Source organism: Raphanus sativus, chromosome 4 (genome assembly GCF_000801105.2).
Source record: "Raphanus sativus cultivar WK10039 chromosome 4, ASM80110v3, whole genome shotgun sequence".
Taxonomy (NCBI): domain Eukaryota; kingdom Viridiplantae; phylum Streptophyta; class Magnoliopsida; order Brassicales; family Brassicaceae; genus Raphanus; species Raphanus sativus.
This window is the reverse complement of record NC_079514.1, coordinates 52123273-52147390: the sequence shown is the minus strand read 5'-3', so window position 1 is coordinate 52147390 and position 24118 is coordinate 52123273. Positions and strand designations below refer to the sequence as shown.

Here is a 24118-nt window from a genome sequence, read left to right as displayed (position 1 = left end):
AAACGTAAATAATGAGAAAAAAATTATTCAAGTTTAAATTACAGGTAGATGATTTAGTTAAAACCATTATTTGTTACATACTTGACCTCATGGATCTTAATAAGATGATATCACTTCCACAAGCTAAGAACTACACAACAAAGTTGTTCACTAATTCATTGTTAAAGGATAAGGCACGGAGGCGATATGGTTATGAGCCACTGTTCCAATCCAAAGCTTCCCTTGAACCTCCCTAACTTCACTAACAAGCTTCATCACCTTTCCTTGTCTATCCTCAAGAACCTCCAAGACCTTACCTTCCTCGTTGAATCTTGATATCACGGTGTACATCCTCATCCCCATGGCTTTAGCCAGCAGCTTCATCGGTATGGGAAGTCTAAAGTAGATGCTCTTTATCCAAGGGTTGTTTGTAAGAACCTCTTGTGCAGGTGTTCTACAACAGTCTATTGCAACCCAAAACTCACCCTTCTCGTTCATTCTTACATTGTCTGGGAATCCTGGTAGATCCGCCACAACCTCCACCTCACCCTTTCTTGAACCCTCCAGCCAATATTTCACCAATCTGACGTATAAAAATTTGATGGAACAAAAAGTTAAAGAGGGAGAGTTTCTGAACTAGTCTTGCTTGAGTTCCAAGGCTTGTTTATATATTGTACCTGCAATTGGTTGTTTCTGTGAAGAGAAGGAAAGATTGGTCTCTAGAGAGCTGAATGCCATTGGGAAAAGCCAAACCATCAAGCACAACGTGTGTTGTTTTGGTAGGTGGGTCATATCTTAGAAGCCTCCCAGTTGATTCTCCTTCAAGCAATATGAAGAAATGATTCCTACAAAATACACAAAGTCTTAACTATTTTAATCAACCCAAAAGCAAGAAACAGAGTTTATTATTATTATTATTATTATGAAAACCTACGCTCTGTCATATCTTGTGCTTGTGTCAGTGAAGAAGATTGAGCCATTTCTATGGATGTCAAGATCGTTGGCAAAGAGTATAGGCTTTCCTTCCACATGGGTAGCTAAAGGTGTGGCAATCCCTCCTTCAGGACCAACCACTAGTAGACCATAGTAAGCGTCTGCAATGTACAAGTTCCCTGTCTCTTTATCAAACCTCAGACCAAGAGGTCTCCCACACAGCTTCTCATGCTTCCACTGCTTGTTTGTTGTTGAATCCACCCCTCTTGCACAAGCCTCTTCTGACCTGATTATCATGAACACACACAACATCAATAACAGAAACTCAAAACATTCATAAAAAAGTGATGAGTCTTTTTACCATTTTGATGTTACAACGGAGAATGTCTCCCATCCGTTTGCTTCACCCATCCATCTGACCACCCTTCCATCAGCCAACCCTGTGTACGGACCACGGCCTAAACCATCAAACTCTAATGACTCTGGACCAAAGACTTGGTCCACAAACTCCAGCTTCCCATGCTGACCTAGTTGACTAAGGTTGTCTCTTGGCCAGTTCTCCATGACTTGCTTGTATGGAGCGACCTCATGCTTCACAGGCTTGAACTCACGACCACCAATAGGACTCATGTGAAAGGGGTCTATCGCTATGAATATTGCAGACAAAGCAAGGATACAGAGAACAGGGTGATGTGTCAGAAAGGAGTCATGTGTACTATTATGATGCTGGCCTTTCTTCTCCATTTGAAAGCAAGATCAGATTCACCTGGTCAATGTACAGATTATATAAGAAAAAAACTAATGAAAGTGTGGTTGTGGAGAAGTTGTGAAATGAAAATTGGGTTGAAAGTAGGTTTTAAATGGTGATGAACAACTAAGTCAAAAGTGGATCCAAGTTAGACTACTTTTGATAACAAAAAAATACAATTGTCATGACTTTAGTTAACCTGTAAATCATCCAACCTACAACTTCTCATAAATAAAACATGAAACTGTGAATCCTTAAACTTTTCTTCTACCTTTTGCTTAATTACCTTCTTTTTGAAACACACTGCTCTAAATCAAAGAGAGCTGCAGATTTGTGAAATTGTAAATGATATTACATGTACAATATATCAAAGCAAAACCAAGAATGTTTGGTAGCATGCTTTCATATATGAAATAAATGTGAAGGTCACAAATCAGGAAACATGCCTAGCGGTGGATGGAATCTTTAGGTGAGACATGGGACCCTTTTTGCAACTATACATCAAACATGTGACTCCTATTTCATCTGTATTGATGCCTAAACAATACTAACTTGAATCCCACAAGCAGTTCAAGCAACATTGTAAACCGATACTAGCTATCTTTAGGAGAAGGATCAAGTAGAGAAGTCGTACGTTTTCTTTTGTTCACTAGAGAAGTCCACGTTTAGGAGCTCAATCTTTGAAGAATCAAGAATGTTAAGAATTCCAAATTAAAATGGTTTGTAATTTTACATTTTCGTTAAAATGTTATAAAATGATGTCTATAGTATTACTATGTAATGCAATATTTAAATTTATATACAATTGGTGCGAGATATGAAAGGCGTTGAAGTTTTCATGGACGTTTCGTCACAAAGGTTAAATGTTAAATGTACATGCATGTAGACATAATGGCCAAATTAAGAACAAATCAACAGGATTGTCGACTTTGTTTTCCATTTTTTTCATGTTTTTTTTTTGGTAAAATGTTAAATTTATACCACTTTTTCATGTTTGTATACCTTATTATGCTATGCATGATGATTTGTCGACCAAGTAATTATGAAAGTTAAGTTCTTCTTTTAAAAAAAAACTAATGAATGAAATATTGAAAGTTCTTGTTTTTTGCATCAAATTTTAGCAAAAAAAAAAAATTTATTGATTTTTTATTATAAAAATGGGTTAATGTATATTTAGGGTTTGAATAACCAAGTCTTTCTAGTGTATAACTTGTGTATATATTTTTTGCTAATAAAATAACTTGTGTATTAAATAGAAGAGAAGTAAGTTCAAGTGATATTAATGAATTTGTCATTGCAATGAATGTAACCGAAACTTCATTCATTGCAATGACATTTACCCTTTAGCCAAAAAAAGAAAAAGTTCTATGTTTTTTTTTTGTCGGGTTTATTATGCTATTAGAAACAACGAGAAACATTACATAGATGATATTACAGCTGACCATTCTACCTGCCTTATAAGAATTCATGTCTGACTGCATCACCCTGAGCCGCCCTATGAGATCCATTCCTGACAGTATTCCTTGCGCCATGCTAAAGATCCCTTGTAAGACTTGTCTCCAATATTCTGCATAATTCGCCTTCTCCGGGAATTGAAACCCAGACCTCCTGGTGTAGAAATTGCGTCGCCTGGGATTCGAACCCCAGACTTGGGTGTAGAAGCCTTTAAACCTTGACCACTAGGCCACGGTGCTTCCACAAAAAAAAAAAAAAAAAAAAAAAAAAACAGGAGAAAAACACATTCTTTAGGCTTTGTCACGTTGGACTAGTTGATTGTGGACATTGTATGCGAGGAAGAAGATACTTGCAAATACTATAACAATAAAAACAGGAGAAAAACACATTCTTTAGTATTAATACCAGGATATATGTATCATTTTTATTTTTTACAAATTACAAACTAAAAAGAAAGTATGTGAACACATATGTTGTCAATTTCTAGAGAGATTATAAAATAAATCTCTACATATGAAATATAAACTAGTACATTTCATTCACATATTAATTTGACATATGTAAAACATTATTTGTAAGTAATAATACATCCATAACTAAGCAAATTAATAGGAAGATGAACAAAAATGATATATAATAATAAAATTTAGTTAAGCCAGGCATGCTTGAAGCTCCCTAGCTGAAGCAACCATGGATTTGAAAACAACAAAGACTATATATCACTTTGGAGGCGGCTTGATTGTGACATGCTTCCTTGCCTCGACCTCGGTCACGATCATCATTACCATCATCAAAACGATGATGAAGGAGGCGATCAGGGTTTTCTTTTCGATAGCCATAATGTTTGATAAGTTCTTAAACGGTTCTTCTTCTTTTTTTTGCTTGTCTTGCTAATAGTTCTTGATTAACTTAACAACGTATTTATATGCAAAACCAAACTTCTATAAATAGTAAATGTCTAATTTTGAATTTTTGTGGACTGGTTCAATCGTCTTTTCTTAGATACTGGTCAAATGATTACTAAATTTGTTTAGGTTTGAATTCTAAAATAGTAGGATTTGATAAAGAAACTGCCAAAAAGTAATAACCACTAATTGTTTCTTCCACATTCTCATAAGTGTCCTTGTTTACTTTAGATACATCTCACACAAATTAAGATTTGTTTTAATAATGTAGATGTAATCATAACTTAAAATGCATTTGATGATAGTGACGACTTTAAATATCAGTATCGTTTTGTGTAATGAAAAACTATCTAAAGCTAATTGTGTGATCGGTCCAAATATGGTTTTCATATATGTGAATCTCACCAATAACATGCCCAAAAATTTTCTGTTAGATCCCAATTAGGTTCAACACGATTCCAATTATCATTACTCAGACGATGGATTATTTCTATTCAATTCCACAACTTGAACAAGTAATATATTATACACGTACCAAGCTATAAAAAGGATTTAGAGTCTCAACCAAAAAGAGACTTGGAACCACAACAGAGATAAACTAAGCACAACAGAGATATCAAGTAATTCACATCTCGCCTAAATTAGAGATCATCAGCTTTGAATTAAGACCCAACCGGTTCATACCAGACTCTTCTCTGCTGGCTTATAATACCATCTCCCTAGAAACAAGATACATACTATATCATAACAGATCTCACCACTGACCCAGAAAACTGAAAGAGCCAATAAAAAATAATAATTATGATGCCAAATTGTGATATCAAATCATGTCAACAAAGGGAACTGCTCAAAAGCCCCGGAAGAGAGAGATGGTAAAAAAAAGCATAAGCAACACACAACAAATCCAGATTAGCCTTAGAGGCCACAACAAAATATAGTAAGCTTAAACGAAGTCTAAGGACAAGGAATGATACAAGGGATATACCTCACTGTTCCCTCTTCACATTGTTCTCTGAGGTGGAAGCGTTGGAACCGTGCATGAGCCAATCCTTGGCGCAGAAGAGAGCTTCCAAGGTGACATGTCCAAGAGAGCTTCTGTAGTTGTCTATCTTTTTCACGTCAGTGTCAAAAACAGAGTCAGGAGAGACGGTGCAAAACGGTAAGGACAAGACATCAGCTGCCATCTTGGAGAGGGTGGGGTACTTGGTTCGGTTCAGGCTCCACCAGCTCAAAACCTCAAAGTCTGGAGACCGCGGTATCAGAGATTCCTCCAGGTATTGGTCGAGCTCCGATTTCATCTGCTCACGACTCCCTACTTCAGAGATGTAAAGCTCAAAGTCTGAGAATCCATCTCCAATGGTGATGAGGGGAAACTCCTGCGAAGATGCTTCAAGGTGATGGCCTTCCTGGAGAAGGACGTCAACGTGGTGACCTTCTTCTTGAGAGATTGTAAACGCAGCTTCTTCCTGCGGCATTGCATGTGATTGAGATTCACCGTTTTGTGGATTTTTGGGCTCTACTGGTTGTGCCTCCTGTGCCATATCCTCAACTGGCTGAGTGTCCTCGACCATTTCCTCTACTGGCTGCGCCTCATGTTCTGTTTCTTCAATAGGCTGAATGTCATCATGCTTTTCCTCCACCAGTTGTGTCTCCTGAGCCATTTCCTCAGCTGGTTCAGCGTTCTCCACCATTTCCTCCACCGTTTGTGTCTCATGTTCTGCTTCTTCAACAGGCTGAATGTCACTGCCACCATGCTTCTCTTCCACCACTTGTGCCTCCTGAGCCACTTCCTCAACTGATTCAGTGTTCTCAACCATTTCATCCACCGGTTGTGCCTCATGTTCTACTTCCTCAACAGGCTGAATGTCATCATGCTTCTCTTCCACCAGTTGTGCCTCCTCAACCATTTGCTCTACTGATTCAGTGTTCTCAACCATTTCCTCAACCGGCTGTGTCTCATTTTCTACTTCCTCAACAGGCTGAATGTCACTGTCACCATGCTTCTCTTCCACCACTTGTGCCTCCTGAACCACTTGCTCAACTGGTTCAGTGTTCTCGACCATTTCCTCCACCAGTTGTGTCTCATGTTCTACTTCCTCAACAAGAATGTCATTGTCAGCATGCTTCTCCTCCACCAATTGCTCCTCCTCCTGAGCCAGTTCTTCCACTGCTTGAGTGTCCTCGAGTATTTCATCCACCGGCTGCGTTTCCTGTGTCATATCTGTATCCTCCTCCACTTGCTGGTTTTCCAGCGGCAGTTCCTCAACCATCTGCGTCGTCTGCTCAGTCTGAGCAGCTTCTTGAGACTCATGACCTTCTAAAGCATGGTCTCTTGGCTTTTCATCCAGGAGATTGCCATCTCCTCCAGGCTGTTCATATATTTGATCATGCGAAAGCTCGTTCGAATGGTTGTATTCAGGATGAAAGTGAACCTCTGTTTCAGAAAAGCCATCATTCCCATGGCCCACATAAGCCTCCAACAGGGAGTGACTCTGTTCAGAATAGTCATTGTACAGCTCATGCACAGCATCATCAACACTCCTGATCCATTTCTCCGCATCTTCCCCATAAGCCTTGGAGAAACTAAACTCAATAAGCTTCATCTTGAAGCGCGGATCCATCACAACAGCAACTGACAGCAGCAAGAAACATCCTCTCCAGTACTCATCAAACTTCTCTCTCAACGGAGTCGCCAGGTCTCTGACATCCGGCTCCTCACTCATGGCCGCGTGGCTTAGCTCCAGCTGAAGCTTCGTCATCTCATGGTACATATCATTTGCTGTCAACCGGGTCGGGCCGGTCAAAACATTAGCCGCGTCGAAAAGAATCTTCAAGCACGAGCACAGCACCTCGATCTTCCTCCACTCTTCAGGAGACATCGAAATTTTATATTCAAGATCACAGCTCCCCAGACAAGAAAACACTTCCTTGTGCTCATACGCAGCCAACAACATACCGTAAGTCGTATCCCACTTCGTCTGGTTATCGATGCGGAGATCTTTAGTAGACTGGGTCTGAAGCTGCGTCTTCAGCTCATCAAACCTCTCCGAGCAACTATCTTTAGTCTTCACATGCTTCACGCTATCACGAACCTTTTTAACAAGAGTTCTAAGTTCCTCAGCCATAAGCATATCCTGCGCCATACCGCTCAGGAGCCGCGCGTAGCAGCTCCCCAGCAACAGCTGACCGTTCATAACATGCTGGTTCCTAGCAGACAAACAGCACCTGAGATTCTCAACAGCGCTTTTGTTCACCACAGACTGCCCCACAGTGATGCTGCAGAGCCTCCTCTCGAGGTTCCAGTCGGATAAACAAGCCGCTACGGGCTGGTTCAATGCGAAATCCGAATCAGGGGAAGGAACAACAGCTACGTTCAAAAGCCTGCGAGTCAGATTCCAGTTCTTATCGATGAAATGCCCCGTCAAAAACGCGTAACCTACAGACTGATTCGACGTCCACATATCTACCGTGAGATTCACCTGCCCGGGGATCTCACCGACGAAGGCCGAAAGCTTCTGCTTCTCGGACAAGTAGATCGCCACGCAATCCGCGTGGATTGTGTGGAAGCTCGCCATGCTTAGCTGAGGACGAAGCGCGCGGACGAATCCAGCGAATCCAGAGTGTTCGACCATGTGGAGAGGGTAGTCGTGGATGATGATCATCTTCGCCATCTCGCTGTAGCAACGGTCTTGATCTAACGGCGCTTTGTGAGGCGTGGCGGAAGAGGAAGAAGCCCTCTGACGTTTCTTGGGAGGAGCGGTAACAACATCTTTGGTATCGGTAGAGACTTGTTGTTGTTGCGGTGTTGTGAGAGTGGTGTCTCTGCTCATTGGGCAAATACCTAGCTGGATGTGACGCTTGAGGTGGCTAGTGCCGGCGAGCTTTTGGCCGGTGATGTAGGCGAATGATTTTCTGCAGTGTTTGCAGCAAGCTTTGGAAGAGCCTGGGCTGGTGGTTTCGATTGTGAAGTGTTCCCAGACCATTGACTTCTTACGCCTGCGGCGTATTGTACCGGGTTGGACCGGGAGTAGGCCGTCGTCGGTATCGGCTGGATCGGTAGTGGGCCTGGTTGGGGTTACGGCCAAAGCCATGGAGGCATCCATGTGGGATTGGTCGTCGATCTCAAAAGATCCGTTGTTGTCAATGAGCATCAAAGAGGTATTGTTATCCATATCCTCTTCCTGCACACAGACTAACACAAAAAAAAACTCAATTACTTGAGAACAAAACAAATCGACAAAGACAATCAGTAGCTACAGGATCTTAAAGAAAAAAAAAGACTAATCTTCATCACACCATACGCAGTAGATTTTGAGTAAGAAATGAAGCGAGATCTAAATAAAGGAACAACTAGCATAGAGAAGAGAGAGAGAGACTCACGGATTGTTGTAGCGGAAGGGAGGAGACGCCGCGCGAATCAGAGGCGAAAGATTTCAAACACGGAAAAAAAAAGGTGGGGGATAATGGGCTTTGGGATGAACTTCGGCTCTGATCTGAAATTGAGAGAGCTTGGATGGACTTGCGGCAGCTAGGGTTTTGAGCTTTTTTTTTCTCTTTCTTTCTCGGCCTTTCACTTATAGCCTCACCTAATTTTATTAATATATTAATTAAAGAAAAAAAAATAAAACAGAAGCACATGGTAAAACGGAAGAAAAAAAACTCAACACTTCTCGTTCATTGTTACGTTGTCAGGAAACACAGGTAGATCCGCAACCACCACCTTGGCTTCACCCTCCAGCCAGTAATTCACTGACCTGCCAAATAAATACATGAGGGAAAGAAACATTTGAGTCTTTTATCTTATATACATGAAGAAATGATTCCTACAAAATAAACAAGACTCTTTAACTCTTTTAATCAAACACCAAATCGTAAGAAACAGAGTTTTATTTTAATTATTATGAAAACTTACGCTCTGTCATTATCTTTTGCTTGTGTCGGTGAAGAAGATGGAGCCATTCTCTATGGATGTTGTCAATAACGTTGGCAAAGAGTATAAGGCTTTCCTTCCACATGACTTGCTAAAGGCGAAGCAAGACCAACCACTAGCAGACCATAGTAAGCGTCTGCATTGTACACACAGTTTCTCATGCTGTTTGTTGTTGAATCCACACCGCTAGCTGCAAGCCTTATCTGATCTGGTTCTCATGTATGTAACACAGACAACATCAACAAGAGAAACTCAAAACAATCATAAAAAAGGTGATGAGTCTTTTTTTTACCATTTTGATGTTACAACGGAAAATGTCTTCCAGCCGAATGCTTCAACCCTATGTATGGACCACCAAACTCTAATGACACTCTGGACCAAAGACTTGGTCCACAGACTCCAGTTTCCCATGATGACCTAAGGTTGTCTATTGGCCAGTTCTCCATGATTTGCTCGTCTCTTAGTGGAACTGCATAAGCTTGGTTTAACCACTACTCTCAGTCAGAGTCTGTTTTCATCAACTACACTGTGAAACTAATTTGTAGAAAACTTCCACTCCACTAAGAAGAACTGCTCACTGGCTTGCAAGGTCCTTCCGTTTCCAATAAACTTCACTGACGGTAAAGAAACATCACTAAGTGATTCAATCTCCACAAAAAAACTAAAATCATAAGCACCTGACTTCTTAAAAACACCAGAGATGACAACAAGAACAAGAAGTGTAATGGAGGTAATAAGCAGTTCCAAGACGCTGTTCCATAACACCAAGACTCCTCCAAAGAGAACCATATGTTGTAAAGACGAGACAGTAGCCAATACTCTTCTTCTGAAATCAAGAGCCAGATCAAACTAACAATGCAGCTCGTTCCCATTTCTATAAACCGAAAACTAAGAAGCTAAAGTTCAATTCAAATCCACTTAACCAAAAAAGGAGGTTGCAAATGATGAATCTTTCTGAACCGAAGATTCTCTTCATTCTCGAGCAAGTACTTGACCTGAACAAGACAAGTTATGAAGACATTGTTGGGAGACTCAAAGCTTTCGAGGAGCGTGTACTTGGTGAGGATTCTTACGAACAACCAGGAAACTTTCTCTACGCTAACCCTGGTAGAAGATCGGAACTCAAGAGGAATAGGCAGAGGTTGGAGTCATGGTCGAGGTAGAAGCAATTCTAATGAGAGAAATAAAGAGAAGAGGGATTATTCTCAAATTGTTTGTTTCAACTGAAAGAAGAATGGTCACTTTGCCTCTGTCTGTCATGAGAAGAAAGACATAAAATAAGTCATGACTTTTCTTTTAGTAGAGTAAATCATAACTAAAAATGCATCTGATGATAATGACTTTAAATAGAGCTTTGTGTCAATTGAAAACTATCTAAAGCTAATTGTGTGATCGGTCCAAATATGGTTTGATGTATGTGAATCTCACCAATAATAAACCCAAAACAACCTTATGTTAGATCCCTATTAGGTTCAACACGACGACCTTCTTCTCACAAGAATACTCTCTTAAAAAGAGAAGGGTCCATATCTTTCAATCATGTTAAAGGAAAAACCATACACAATGGCTGCTAAAACACAACCATCTTCCCCTTCCTTACTACTCATGTCCTTGTTCTTACTACTTGTTGTCCCTTCATCAGTTCTCTCAGCCACTCTTCGATCTGATATCCAAGCTCTAGAGTCTATCATACGCAGCATTGATCCAAGTTCCATCTCCCCTTCCTCTTACCTCAGCACATGGGACTTCTCTGAAGACCCTTGTGAAGGCTCAGGGACGTTCTTGGGAGTTATGTGTTCTTTCCCTCTCGAGAACACCACGAGCAGAGTCACAGAGATTGACCTTGACGATGATGGCTATGACGGTTTCCTCTCTGATGAAGTAGGGAACCTGACAGAGCTCACTGTCCTTAGCCTCAACAGGAACAGGTTCCGTGGTCCAATACCAGAAACTGTGTTCCAACTCAAGAAACTCACCAAACTCTCCCTCTCTGAAAACTTCTTCACCGGAGACATAACCCCTGGAATCACCTGGCTCAAGGAGCTCAAAACCATAGACCTGTCCAAGAACAGCATCGCCGGTGAGATCCCTCCAAGGATCTCATCCTTGAGAAGCTTGACACACCTGATCTTATCAAACAACCATCTAGACGGAAGAATACCTCCACTCAACGGCTTGTGGAAGCTACAGGTGTTAGAACTCGGTAACAATCACCTTTCCGGAACCCTCCCTAAGCTTCCACCAAGTCTAAGAACTCTATCTCTCTGCTACAACAGCCTTGCAGGGCGTATATCGCCTTTGCATAGGCTGAAACATCTTGTGTCACTAGATGTGAGCCAGAACAGATTCTCAGGCATCATTGGACATCAAATCCTAACGTTTCCAGAGATATCACACATCAATGTGTCTTTCAACCAGTTCATATCCATAGAGGTTGTTCAGGTTACAGGCATTGAATCCCGCCTGCGGATACTTGACGCTGAAGGAAACCAGTTACAAGGTCACCTTCCACTGAACCTGCCGTCTTATGGAAACTTGAAGTATATCAATCTACGGAGCAACAAGTTCTCCGGAGATATTCCGAGGATTTATGGGAAAAGACTTGAGAGTTCATGGAGAAGCTTGTACTTGGAGAACAACTACCTCACAGGTTTGCTTCCTGAGGAGTTTCAAAGGCTCTCCAAGCAAGTCAGAGGAAGCCTTTCCAATAACTGTCTGCAATGTCCTAAGAACGTTCCAATCTGCCAAGGAGTACAAAAGCCAAAATCACAATGCACCAATGCAATGCAGAAGTAGTTTCTATGAGAAAGTATAATCATGTGATCAAAGTCCATGCCCTTGTTTGTTTGTAATCATGATAGAAAAAATGACATTCAAAACAGAATATTGAGACGCCCCAATGGTGTTTTTTTCACAACATGTAAAACGTAATGTCATTTCAAAAGAGCCAATTGACACTAATGTTACCAAGCCAGATCAAAAGAGGGAACTGAGCTAACGCTACAAAGATCAAGAGGTAGTGATGCCTGCTCGAGTCATAACTCCTAGCTTCAGCAAAGAGAACTCGCTTCATTGTCTTCACTAAGAAAACCCCGGTGCACAAGCAGGTCCACGGAATCAGAACATAGTAAGAGTATCCCCACATGATCTTGCCAAGAACAGCTAAGCAGAGACCCGTGAAAGCATACCCTGCATACGCCACGATATCCAAGAGTGGTGCTTCTCCACTACCCAATGAAACCAATGTCATCTTCAGCAGCATGACTTGCATAAACCATCCAACCATTCCTTTCACAAAAAGCCAGTTCAGAGCTTCCGGAGAAAACCTAGAAAATTCAGAATCAAAAGGTTGAAAAAAAGACATATACACATGAAAAGATATAAGTTAATAAAGAACTTACTTCCCAAAGAGTCCTAGTGATAAACCAGCGAGAACAAGATATGTGCCAAAGGCCATGAGCGGAATGTATAAATCTGGAGCATTAATATCATATATCGGAGGCTTGTATGAAAGTCTACCACCAACAGGTTCAGAGATTCTAGCCCAGTGACCCTGTTAAGGTAACAGCAAGACTTATAAGAACCCCAAAAAACATAAAGAACATACCAAAAACAAAGCAAAGCCTTTTCCTCTTACCCTATGAAGGAAAGGAAGCAGAACAATCTTCAACTTGTTCCTCACGTACTGGTCATTCACTTGGAAATAGTATTGAGGATCGGAGAAGTAACGAGTTATCTGTTCACATCAACAACTAGAGTTAAAAAAAAAAAACTAATGAAACGCTAAGTAATGAACACAAGGAGGGTTTTAAGTAACTTACGTTGCTCTGCACATACTCAGAGCTGGATCCGAATATTTTCTCCCCATAAGCACCCAGGCCACTCCGGATAAGGCCAGAGCCAGGTCCAGAGAAGGCATTGCCGAAAGGGTTAGGCTGAGGAACGGCCTGAGGCATTGGCATCCCTGGCTGTGGTCCCATGTTGTTGTTGTACATCTCTGCCATTAAACGCAAAAACAGAGTATAAAGAGGTTAAATTTAACTAATTGCAAAGCTCAAACGCACAAAGAAGGAAAATTTCTTTGAGAATGATTCTTGTTTTAACAACCCAACAATCAAATGATCTTTCTTTCTAGTATCAAATTATGCAATTAGAGGAAAAGATCGAGTCAAGAGGGTTCGAGCTTCGAAGCTACGGACATTGCTAATCTAGGGCTTTTGAGTATCATACATGCAGACCTGAAGGGAAGGTGTGAAGGAGGTGATAGATCGAGAACCTTGCTTTCTCGGTTGATTTGATTCGTTCGCCGGCTAAGTTTCCGGTGGAATGGAATGCGAAGTGATGAATATCAATAGATCAACGGAAAGTCGTGTGTGATTGGTTGAATCTCGCACGTGTGAGATTCAACCAATATAAGTTAGACACGTATATATTTTTACTTTCTTAACATCGGAGACACAAAAACAAGTTTAGAGTAATTTATGAAAGAAATCTAAAGCTCAGGGTTTGTATTGAAAATATTTCTAGTTATAAAAAAGCGTCGAAACTGGGTGGAGGAACGATCAACAAGGAAGTGATAGATAAGAAAAAAAAGTTTAGGGTTTAATTATGTTGACTTTCAAAAGTTTAGGGGTTTGTACTGTAACTGTTCCAAATAAAAAAAATGCCTCCAAGCTAGGAGAACGATCAAGCAAGTGATTCTCAATAGAGAGACGAAGAGATGGAGGTTCCGAGCTCTGAGGAAATACTTCAATGTCTGAACTCTTCTCTCTCTCAGATCAAATGGAGACTCAAAACCACTTCCAAACGCCGCCTCGATATATAGGTTTCTCTTCTTCCAAATTCAACCTTGATGATGCTTTTGATTGAGATCGTTGTACATAAATGAAGCCACTTTTGTGCATTTTGCTTGCTGGGTTTTATCAAAAGTTTGGGACTTTAGACTCTAGTATGAATGATCTCAGTTTGTAAATTGGAACAGATGTGCTGGCACTATGTTCTGGAATGAGACCAGTTGTGATGATTGACTATGGTGGCAAGATGCCTGAGCTTCAGGCTCGCTTGCTTTCACTTCTTCAGCTTCTCCAAGAGGTTAGTTCCTTCCTCTTCAAGCAAGCAACATTAGTACTTGAGTGAGTATAAAGCTGGTTTTGTTCCTGCTTGTAGGGTTTACCAGTTTTCAATGATCTGAGGGTTATGGTTATAGAGGATATGATTTACCTCATCAATGTAACAAGTCTGCCCAAGTGGTTGAGTTCAGAGCCTGGATTGTTCTTCGTCGACCTCGAACAAGATCCTCCACAGGTTCCTCTTTGTTTCAGTGGTTTGATCTCTTATCTAATTGGATCTGATCTCACTCTTGCGTTTGTTTGTCTGTTCAAAGATGTTACAGCAAAGCAAAGAAAGTGATCTGGGGATGCAGCTTGGGTCTATTCAGAAGCTATTCTCTTCCACATTTCCTTTAGATGGGAGCAATAATGATGCCACATCTCAGTCTTCTTTACTCATTGATCTTACTTGCTGCTTACATGACACTAAGGTTACAATCCCAACACTAAACGGGTAATCTCCAAATTCATCTCCTCATTAATTTCACTGTATGTCATCTTAGTTTATCAAGCAGTGTTCAATCTGTATTAGCAGATGGCTGCTGGACTATCCGGTTGTGTATTTATTCGGCACAGACCATATAGAAGAAGCGATCTACAACCTCTCAACCAAGTCTCTCCGCATCTTCAAAGTTCTAGTACAAAGGTTTGCTATTACTGCATTTTTTCTTTTCTAATCTTTTAGCTTTCTGAACGTTATTGTGATATCTAACTTTAAAGATCTTTCAGGAGCGGTACAACTGTTGAAGACTCTCATTTAGAAGAGCTAACAAGGTAACAAAGTCTTCAAAACCAAGATGGTGATTCTGCTGACTATATACAACAGTGCATCTATGAAAATAACTAACCGAGTGTGTGTTTGTGCAGTTTCTCGGTGCCGTATGATCTGAGTATGGGAGGTAGCAAGGAAGTGTGGGCTGAAGCATTTATGGAGAGGATGAGTTCAAGGTGAGAAAAATGCAAACACGTTTGGAGTTCTTTGGATTTGCAAGTTTCTGAATGTTACCCTCAAGCAATTGTTCTTTAAAGGCTTTCACTACTTAAAAAAAAACAGTTGTTCAGTAGACTTGGTAACCAGTTTTTATTCATAAGGTAACAGATTCAAATCAGTTCTATGAACACAGAACCAAAGCACAAAGCCAACAATTAAAAACAAGAAAGTGAAAACTCTGGTTGTAGATCAGTTTGCATTCAGGAGAGTTTGAACCTCAGACACTGTAGGAAGAGCTGGAATTGCTCCTTTCTTGGTAGTTGTAATGGCTCCACATGCATTAGCAAACTTTAGCACTTCCCTCAGACGAGCTTCATCCTGTAGTTATAGACACAACAACCAATGATTCAGAAATGGTCTTAGACTGATCAGATAATGTTAGGTTGTTTGTATTTTTGTACCTCAAGAACAGAGCGGTCATCAACAATGTTGCAAAGCAAGGCACCAACATATGAATCACCAGCACCAGTTGTATCCACAGCGTTCACATGGAAAGGATCAACAGATCCACGGAAGCTCTGTAATCATAAGAAACGTTTAATGGTAAAAGTCATATGCATTAGAAGAAAAACTCTTGAAAAAACCCATTTACCTTGGTGTAATAGTTACAACCCTTCTCACCCAAAGTGACCAAGAGAAGTTTCAAGTTATCATGCCACAGAGACAGAGCAGTCTCATCATCAACGTTATCAGATCCAGTCAAGAACATAAGCTCTTCATCACTGACTTTGATCACTTCAGCTTTGTCCCAGATGCTAAGAATCTGCTTCTTAGCTTCTTCCTTGGAAGGCCACAAAGGTAGCCTCAAGTTTGGGTCATAAGAGAGCAACGCACCGGCTTCTTTAGCCACCTCCATGGCTTTCAGGTGAGCAGATCTACATGGCTCAACGATGAGACTTATGGATCCATAGTGGAACACCTTGGCCTGTAAAAAAAAACAGAGCATTTTATTAATGCAACTTGACCACTACGTTAGGTTTATCAAAATGTTACATACAAACCTAACTTCACCTCTCCATTAGGTTTATCAACAACCATTACATACACAGGTTTCGTTAACAGGTAAATATATTAGCAAGGTTAACTTGACAATTACGTTAGGTCATATCAACAACCGTTACATACAAACCTAACTTCACCTTTACGTTAGGTGTAGAAACAACCGTTACATACAAAAACATAATTAGTAGTTATCTAAAAGTCAAAATAACGTACAGATCTGATGAGATCGAGGTTAAGCTCATCGGGACGGAGGAGCATGTCGGCGCTAGGGTTCCGGTAAAACATGAACTCACGTTCTCCATCAGATCTAAGCGTCACGAACGCTAGCGCCGTCCTAGCTCCAGTGTCGAAGTTGATTCCTTCAGCAGAGACACCGTTTTGTTTCAAGATTCCGGCGAGCATGTGACCGAACTCATCGTCCCCGAGCTTTCCGACAAAAGCAGCACGACCACCGAGACGAGAGACAGCAATAGCAACGTTGGCAGGTGCACCACCGGGAGCCTTGATGAAGCCAGGAGCCTCGGAGAGTGATACGCCGGAGACGGTGGGGACAAAGTCGATGAGCATCTCGCCGAAGCTCACGATCAAGCTTTTCTCGCCGTTGAATGTAGCCATTTTGTGGTCGGAGAGTGTTTATGTTACAGAACTGTGGGAGAGATTATGTTTTGGATATGAGATGTGCTGGAGAACGAAGGAGGGTTTATATACACTTTCTTAGGATCAAATCCACCAGATATTTAATAAATTTTAATTAAAATTTAAATTTATCCAGTTAAAATTGTTTTTATCTGAAATATTGGAAATTGTATTTAGTAAGTAATTACTATCGAAATATTTGATTGGTTAATTTCATGACTTTCGTTTTGTCAGTCCGCTAGCATTGTTATTAATTTAAATGAAAATCTAATAGATTTAGGGATTTATCCAGTTACAATTGTTTTTATTCAAAATATTGACAAATGTATTTGGTAACTAGTTAATATCAAAATGTTTGATTGGTCTATTGCATAATATTCTGATCTTTGGTTTAGTCAGATCCACTAGATTTATCCAGTTAAAATTGTTTTTATCCAAAATATTGGAAATTGTATTTGGTAACTAATTAATACAGAAATATTTGATTGATTCTTTTATGATATTATGATCTTATGAGAACATTGATTGGTCCTTTGAAACTGATTTTTTGTTTGTTAATGAAACCCACGTAACGTCTTTTGCAAGGTTTACTAATTACTAGGGCTTGTTGGATAAGGATATCTAATCATCTTTTATTTTCTGATTATTTTATTTGTTAGGGATTACTTTCTTTATCTATAATACACATTTTCGTCAAAAAGAAATCTGTAATACACATTTAACGGATATTGGCTCATGTAAATCTTTATTATACTAAATCGAAAATTTAACGTGAGACTGAATACAAATTTATTAATGATCCTTAATTCCTTATCCTTTCATATTCTTTTTTTGACTTAATTATCCTTTCATATTCCCTGAGTAGTAAATATCTTTTTTTTTTATCATTGATCAACGGAAGATCCTTCGACTCTTAGACGTTAAATCAGTTTCAGAATTTATTGATAAAGAACCATTTAAAAACGAAAAAGGTCAAACTATTTGGTAAATGCTAAGTAACGCATTCGAAAGTCCCAATAAAAGAAACGTATGCATGCATTCCAAAAAGCTAGTATTAAATAATTTTCATTGTTGTATTTGAAAATAAAAACAAACTCAAAAATGAAGGATTTAGTTGAAAATATTAATTTTAAAAAATTAAAGTTATGTTTTAAGGTATTTTGGCCTATTTTAAAAATTTTAATTTAGATATTTTAAAATAATTCAAACGGGTTATCCGTATCTGAACCGAATTCACAAATACCCGAATCAAAGCGAAAACAAAATTTATAAATATTTGAATGTTGCTGAAATCTTTAAACTCGGGAATTTCAAACCCAAATAGATTTTGACAGAATCAGTGGGTATCCAAATACACATCCCTAATGTAGTCAATGTAAAATGATCAAGTATTACAAATACATCATTTAGTATAAATAAATAAAAATTAAAACAGAAAATTAATACCCGTGCGGTCGCACGGATCAAGATCTAGTTCACAAATTATGCCCTTAATGAATGCTTTAAATTTTCTAAAAATATCCTTAATTTTTAAAAGGATGATAAAATTCATTAATGGCATTTGAGTCTTTTAGTTTTGGGCCTGCAGAAATATATTTAAATGGATCAATAAATAATGGGCTTACACATATTTATAAAATATGCTACTATTATTTAATATAAATATTTTATGTTCAGATATTAGACATATATATTCTGTAACTAAATTAATAAAAAAACATAATGACATTATAGTTATTTTCTTAAATCTATGTATCATAAAATTAATTTTAAATCTAAAATAGAAAAATAGAAAAATACAAACTTATAATAGGTTATTAATAACAAAAATAAACTAATATTTTCATATTAATAAGTTTTCATATTATCTTTTTATTTGGATGACATAATAAAAATATCATCAATTTTTAAAGACCACAAGTTTATGTAATATTAAAAGGTATATGATTAATTTAATAAAAAAGTCAAAATACTATAAAATATTTTATGTTTTATTTGATCATTGGTATTAGATCACATGTTAATAATGAATTTTTGGGTTTTACCGGGTTATATCGATTTTTAATTAACGATTTTTTTCTTTAAATCCGAACTAAATTATATACATGGTACGGGTCTACCAGTTCAGCAGATCTAGGTCGAATATGAAAACACTTCTTAAAACTCAATATTATTTTCAAAAAACTTTTAAATTATATGTTCTTTAATAAAAATTATAAATTCATTCAAATCACTCTTGACCAAATATTTGTTATATTTATTTTTATTTTGAAGAGAAAAAACAAATAATAAAAATATAAGAAATCAATTGTTATGATTTGAAACAAAAATAATAGTAATTTTTAAATTAATTTTAGTAATTTTTAAATTAATTTTTGGGTTAATAAGTGAAAACAACCCGCATTTTTAGCAATATTTTATATAATTATAAAATTTAAAATTATATAATAGTCCAAGTAAGAATTTTGGATAAAACATTGTTTAACTTATTACAAACACAAAACGATTGTATGACGCATTTTAAATTTCGTCATACTGTACATACTATTACAAACCCGCATAATTGAAACTTGATCATGTTACAGTTTATATAATTAAAATGAATAATAGTTGATCTTTATGCTGAAAAACAACAAAAAAACCTCGCCCTTTCAAGGGCGGATCAAAATCTAGTTAAAAATTAAAACAACAAACTAAAAATGAAGGATTTAGTTGATAACTGCCAAAAGATTAATTTAAAAAAAAAATAAAGTTATGACTTTTTACTTTTAGAACTGTCAATTAAAAACTAAAAATATGCAAGGTTAGGAATTTAATTTTTTTATAAAAAGGTTAGGTATTTAGCAAAGGAAAAAAACAATGCAAGGTAGCCATCTATCTATACTATTATTTGAGAAGTAAATTTGCTGATTTGTCATGTTCTCCATTTTTTAGGTAATTTTGCTTATTTGTCATATTTTTATTAGTTTTTAGGTAAATCATTGATTTATTATTTGTTTCTATCTAATTCGCTAATTTATAAATTTTAAAAATAACCTTAATAAATTTTATATATATTAAAAACAATTTTTACTAATATTAAATTTAGTATGCTTTATTAAAATAAAGTTATTTTCTAATTTTTAAATATTTTTATTAGGTTTTAGTTAGCTAGGTTATTGATTTATTATTAGTTTCTAACTGATTTACTAATTTATTATTTTAAACAATAAATTTAATAAATTTTATTTTATCATCTAAAATTATATTTTATAGCAAATATTAAATATTAAATAATTAATTCTAAAATAATATAACAAAATTATCAAAAACATTTAAAAACAAGATAAATCTTATATATTGTGTTGCTATCTGAAGATAATATTTTTATTATAAATTTAAAAATAAGATTCAAAAAATTATAGTTAAATATTAGTCAAGAAAAAAACATTTATATAAAGATATATTCTAAACTATTTTGTTTTAAATTTAGTTTTTATATATGTGTTTTTTTGTGATTATATTCGTATGTTTCTTTGTAATCATATTTGTGTATAAATCAAAATATATATTATTAAATAACGGCAATTTAAAAATTGATCCGGTATACGTTCGGTTAAGGATGGGTTGCGGATCGAACCCGGCCCGCTGACCCGCTAATCCGCAGGTTTCAATTTTGTTCTGATCAAAAAATCTGACCCGTATAAACCGCAAACAAATAATTTTGTACCCGCTCCGCTTAATTTTGCGGTTATCTGCGAGTTGTATTTTTTTAAACAATAATTCTTTAATATAATAATTGTAAAGATATATAAAAATATATTTATAATAAACCTTTTATCTATTATCAAAATTCATATACAGTTATATATTTTGATTTAAATAAAATAATATTTGAAACTTAATTAAGATATATGGTTTGAAAGTTGAGGTCAGATCATAATTTTAATTTGTTTTTTTTCGTTTTGGTCAAAACAATACAATAATTTAAATATGTAATTTCAATGCCAATCAAAAGGATTTATCATTGTCCAAGTTCCCGTTATATTCTCATGATGGAATATTATTTATGAAAATGTAACATCAGTATTTATATTTTGAAACATCACATGTATTCTCATTCCTAAATAAGAATGTGGTTGAACGTTCAGTTTGAAAATATGTATATTTAGTTTGGGTTCGAAGAAACTACATATAACATATAAGCCTTATACGTATATCCATTTATTAAATTTGGGTTTGTAAAAAGAAAAAAGTTTTGGTTTGTACAAATTGCATATAACTTATAGATCTTGTACAACTATTTGTTATGTATATTCGTTTAGTTAGTTACGTGAACATAAATCTATGAATTTTAATAGCATAAATATAAATTTAAAAAATTTTGACCTATGATAATAATATAAATCTATTTAGACCCGTTAACCTATTAAACTAATTGGTCTCGTGATCTGGAAAAGATCTTTTAGTTTTTATTTTTGTTTTTTCATTAATGGCATAATCGTTATTAAATCTTCTTCTTCCTAAAGACATCTTTTTAAGTTTCCTGCAACTTTCTCTAAGGTTATCATCCAAGTGTCTTCAACAACAACTATAACTTATGACGATTTGTTATAATCGACTTGTTAGCTTTGACCCAAGTTCCCTGAAAAATTTAGATGAAACGTTTGTTGATCAAAAAAAAAGGATGAAAGATTTGTTAGCTTTGTATGGGAAATAATCACTTATCACGATTGTGTTTTCTAATTATAAAAAGACTGCTAAAAAAATAAAAAACTGTAAAAGAAAGTAAGTGATAGAACATGGGCCCCACATATATTGTATGCTCTTGATGAAAATAAGGAAGTTAGTAAGTTACGTACGGTTAAATAATATTCTAGTGCAGTTATATTTACTTTATATTGTAGATGCAGTTATAAAATTTAAAAAGTAGATACAACTTTTATCAATAGGGCAAACTGCAGAATTAATAGAATATATTAGATTTTGACCCGCCCTTTTATTTTTTTGTTTTATATTTGTTTTTTCTTTCTGATTATATTTGTATTTTTGTAATCATATTTGTGTATAAATTTTAATCAAAATATATTTTATTAAATAATAACAATTTAAAAATTGATCCGGTATGCGCACGATTAAGGCTGGATTGCAGGTCGAACTCACCCCACTGATCTGCCAACCTGCGGGTTTTCAATTTTGTTTTGTTAAAAAATATGACCCGCACAATCCGCAAATAAATAATTTTGTACTCGCACCTGCTCTGCTTAATTTTGTGGTTATTTGCGGGTTATATATATTTTAAAATCATTATTTAATTTAATTATTATAAAAATATATTTATATTAAAAACTTATACATGATTTAAATTTTAAATTAATATTTTTAAATTCCTATATTTTTTTGTAAAATATCTAATTTTTACTTTTATTTTTTAAATACTTTGCGGGTCGACGGGTAGCCGCGATCCAAAATACACCAACCCACATTCACCCGCATAAAATACTCATAACCCATATCCGCAAATCGATTTTTCAAATAGTTGGACCAAACTTATGATCCATTCTTAAAAGGACAGATATATTTTGTTTTATATTTTTAAGAAATATATTTGTTTTAATTTGAAAGTGTTGTATATTCTTTGTTTTACTTTTTTGAGAAATTTAATTTTTATATTTGTGTTATTTTTGTAATCATATTTGTATTTAATATTAGTTTAATATAATTTTTGATTACTATATTAAATATCTCAAATTGTATAATTATACATTTGTACCACATACATATAAGAAATTATTTTAAAATAAATTTCTAAAGTTTTCAATACATTAGAAAAATATACGTGGTGGTTACAGAAATGTATATGTATATTAAAAAGGTGTAGCAGAAAAAACATATACGTGGTACAAAGTTTTAAAAAAATTTAACAGGTTCGTGGGGCCACAACATACGTGGTGGTTACGGAATTTCGAAGCAGTTATTAATCTAGTATATTAGAAAAGTATGTAATGCTTTATACGTGGTGAGAAATGGAAAATAATAGATGGACATAACTTATATCAATTGGTTATGTTGAAGAATTAATAGAATAGATAATTATATATATTGATAAAAATACTTGACATATGTAAATACTTTTATGTTTGATTTAACCATTTGAAAACATAAATAATAACTTATATATTAAGCTTTTTAAATTAATAATACATAAACTAATAAGTATTGATAATAAAATTATGCTTGCATGTGCGGATAAACACACATAATTGTGATGATTTCTGAAAAAAATTACGAAGAATTCAAAAATATTTATATTGTTTTTTGAGAAATGATTTTTTTCGTTCTCCTGTTAAATGTTAGAGCTTTAAAATCTTTCTTACTTTAATAAATAATTATATTATATTTGTTAATATATAATTACTCATAAATTAAAAAATCATTAATTTGATAATCATGATTATCTAAAGGGATTCTATATTATCTTTTAAAAATTTGTATAATATTTTTTAATATTTAATTAATTATTAAATAGTTTGAAAACATAAAAGTATTTTATTTTATTGAATTTTTAGTTGATAATATATTTATTACGAATTTTTGTAAAAATTGTTAAGTCCGCAAGTGCGGGGAAAACACCTAGTTCCAAAATAAATGTGTATTCTATATGTGTTACTAAAAAGGATGTGTATATGTTTTTCTAAAAGTGTATAAACAAAAGATAATCCGTTGACAAATTAAAAAAAAAAGATAATCCAAAATAAGCTAAAAAGAAGTGGTTAAACCTAGTAGAGAAGAGAGAGAAGAGAGAGAAGAGAGATCGAGATCTAACCTCGGGTCCGGCGCGCGGCCGGCGCGTGAGCGTGCGTGCCGCCGCCGGAGCCCCTTGTCCTTCCATCAAAGTCGTCTACATCTGTTCCCTTCTCCGTCTCCTCTGTCCTGTCGCCTTGTCCGAGCTCTGACCAGTCACTGTACGCGGTGGTTCTGTTGCTGGAGGGAAGACGCGGCCGTACAGAGATGGTGTCGCGATGAAATGGATCGTCTGTTTTTGTTTGCTCGTCTATCCGGGAGGGGGAGGCTCTGACAGCTCCGCCGCCGCCGGTCCTTGTCGCCGCGAGGTGGAAGTTTATTCAGCTTCACCGACGTCGGATCTAGCTTCCGGGAAGTGAAGACTCCCATAGTCTTACGTCGCCGGCTAAGGTATCCTTTTAGAATAAAACGTTTAGGTTTCGTTTATGGTTTGGTGCGGGAGAGATTCCTAGTTATCTCTCGAGGGTTTGGAAGCTTCGCCGTGTCGGATGAGATCTCGAGGAACGATGATGCTCTCCGACATGAAGCAAGAGAGTTGGATGAATAGAGTTGGTTTCGGTGGGAACTCTGCGGGCTTTTGAGTTACGGCGAAACGAGGGTTCTGGTAGATCCTTCCGGCGGCTGATTGGGTTACGAATGTTCAAGTGG

At 36.4% G+C, this 24118-nt stretch overlaps 6 protein-coding genes across 10 annotated transcripts; 2 read left to right on the top strand and 4 right to left on the bottom strand.

The window, feature by feature from the left end:
- Window positions 1-9: 9 nt before the first annotated feature.
- On the bottom strand, window positions 10-2075 carry LOC108831676 (protein STRICTOSIDINE SYNTHASE-LIKE 13-like). Of its 2 annotated transcripts, none has more exons than XM_018605203.2 (5): window positions 1947-2075; window positions 1274-1678; window positions 914-1198; window positions 657-824; window positions 10-562 (listed from the first exon to the last, which is right to left on the bottom strand). In XM_018605203.2, exons 2-5 carry the CDS (start codon window positions 1654-1656, stop codon window positions 151-153), a joined length of 1248 nt encoding a protein of 415 aa, XP_018460705.1. In that variant the 5' UTR covers window positions 1657-1678; window positions 1947-2075; the 3' UTR covers window positions 10-150. The 2 variants fall into 2 exon arrangements, with proteins under 2 accessions (XP_018460705.1, XP_018460707.1); XM_018605205.2 differs by having other exon boundaries at window positions 1932-2027.
- A 2407-nt stretch (window positions 2076-4482) lies between these two features.
- Window positions 4483-8578, bottom strand: LOC130511838 (zinc finger BED domain-containing protein DAYSLEEPER-like). Its single transcript, XM_057009566.1, has 3 exons — window positions 8401-8578; window positions 5006-8201; window positions 4483-4793 (listed from the first exon to the last, which is right to left on the bottom strand). Exon 2 carries the CDS (start codon window positions 8190-8192, stop codon window positions 5007-5009), a length of 3186 nt encoding a protein of 1061 aa, XP_056865546.1. The 5' UTR covers window positions 8193-8201; window positions 8401-8578; the 3' UTR covers window positions 4483-4793; window position 5006.
- Window positions 8579-10495: 1917 nt separating this feature from the next.
- LOC108831681 (MDIS1-interacting receptor like kinase 1-like) lies at window positions 10496-11924 on the top strand. Its single transcript, XM_018605210.1, has one exon. It carries the CDS (start codon window positions 10514-10516, stop codon window positions 11744-11746), a length of 1233 nt encoding a protein of 410 aa, XP_018460712.1. The 5' UTR covers window positions 10496-10513; the 3' UTR covers window positions 11747-11924.
- On the bottom strand, window positions 11818-13354 carry LOC130511839 (uncharacterized). 4 transcript variants are annotated; one of them, XM_057009570.1, is made up of 5 exons: window positions 13227-13354; window positions 12772-12947; window positions 12588-12686; window positions 12352-12503; window positions 11818-12276 (listed from the first exon to the last, which is right to left on the bottom strand). In XM_057009570.1, exons 2-5 carry the CDS (start codon window positions 12943-12945, stop codon window positions 11889-11891), a joined length of 813 nt encoding a protein of 270 aa, XP_056865550.1. In that variant the 5' UTR covers window positions 12946-12947; window positions 13227-13354; the 3' UTR covers window positions 11818-11888. The 4 variants fall into 4 exon arrangements, with proteins under 4 accessions (XP_056865550.1, XP_056865547.1, XP_056865549.1 ...); XM_057009567.1 differs by having other exon boundaries at window positions 13189-13346; XM_057009569.1 differs by having other exon boundaries at window positions 13150-13339.
- Window positions 13355-13533: 179 nt separating this feature from the next.
- On the top strand, window positions 13534-15167 carry LOC108831679 (uncharacterized). The gene is made up of 7 exons (XM_018605207.2): window positions 13534-13775; window positions 13932-14041; window positions 14117-14254; window positions 14334-14512; window positions 14594-14704; window positions 14788-14832; window positions 14926-15167. The coding sequence occupies exons 1-7, from the start codon at window positions 13703-13705 to the stop codon at window positions 15008-15010; spliced, it is 741 nt and encodes a 246-aa protein (XP_018460709.2). The 5' UTR covers window positions 13534-13702; the 3' UTR covers window positions 15011-15167.
- On the bottom strand, window positions 15121-16710 carry LOC108831683 (probable fructokinase-4). The gene is made up of 4 exons (XM_018605213.2): window positions 16265-16710; window positions 15642-15974; window positions 15451-15567; window positions 15121-15367 (listed from the first exon to the last, which is right to left on the bottom strand). Exons 1-4 carry the CDS (start codon window positions 16664-16666, stop codon window positions 15239-15241), a joined length of 981 nt encoding a protein of 326 aa, XP_018460715.1. The 5' UTR covers window positions 16667-16710; the 3' UTR covers window positions 15121-15238.
- Between the last annotated feature and the right edge of the window lie 7408 nt (window positions 16711-24118).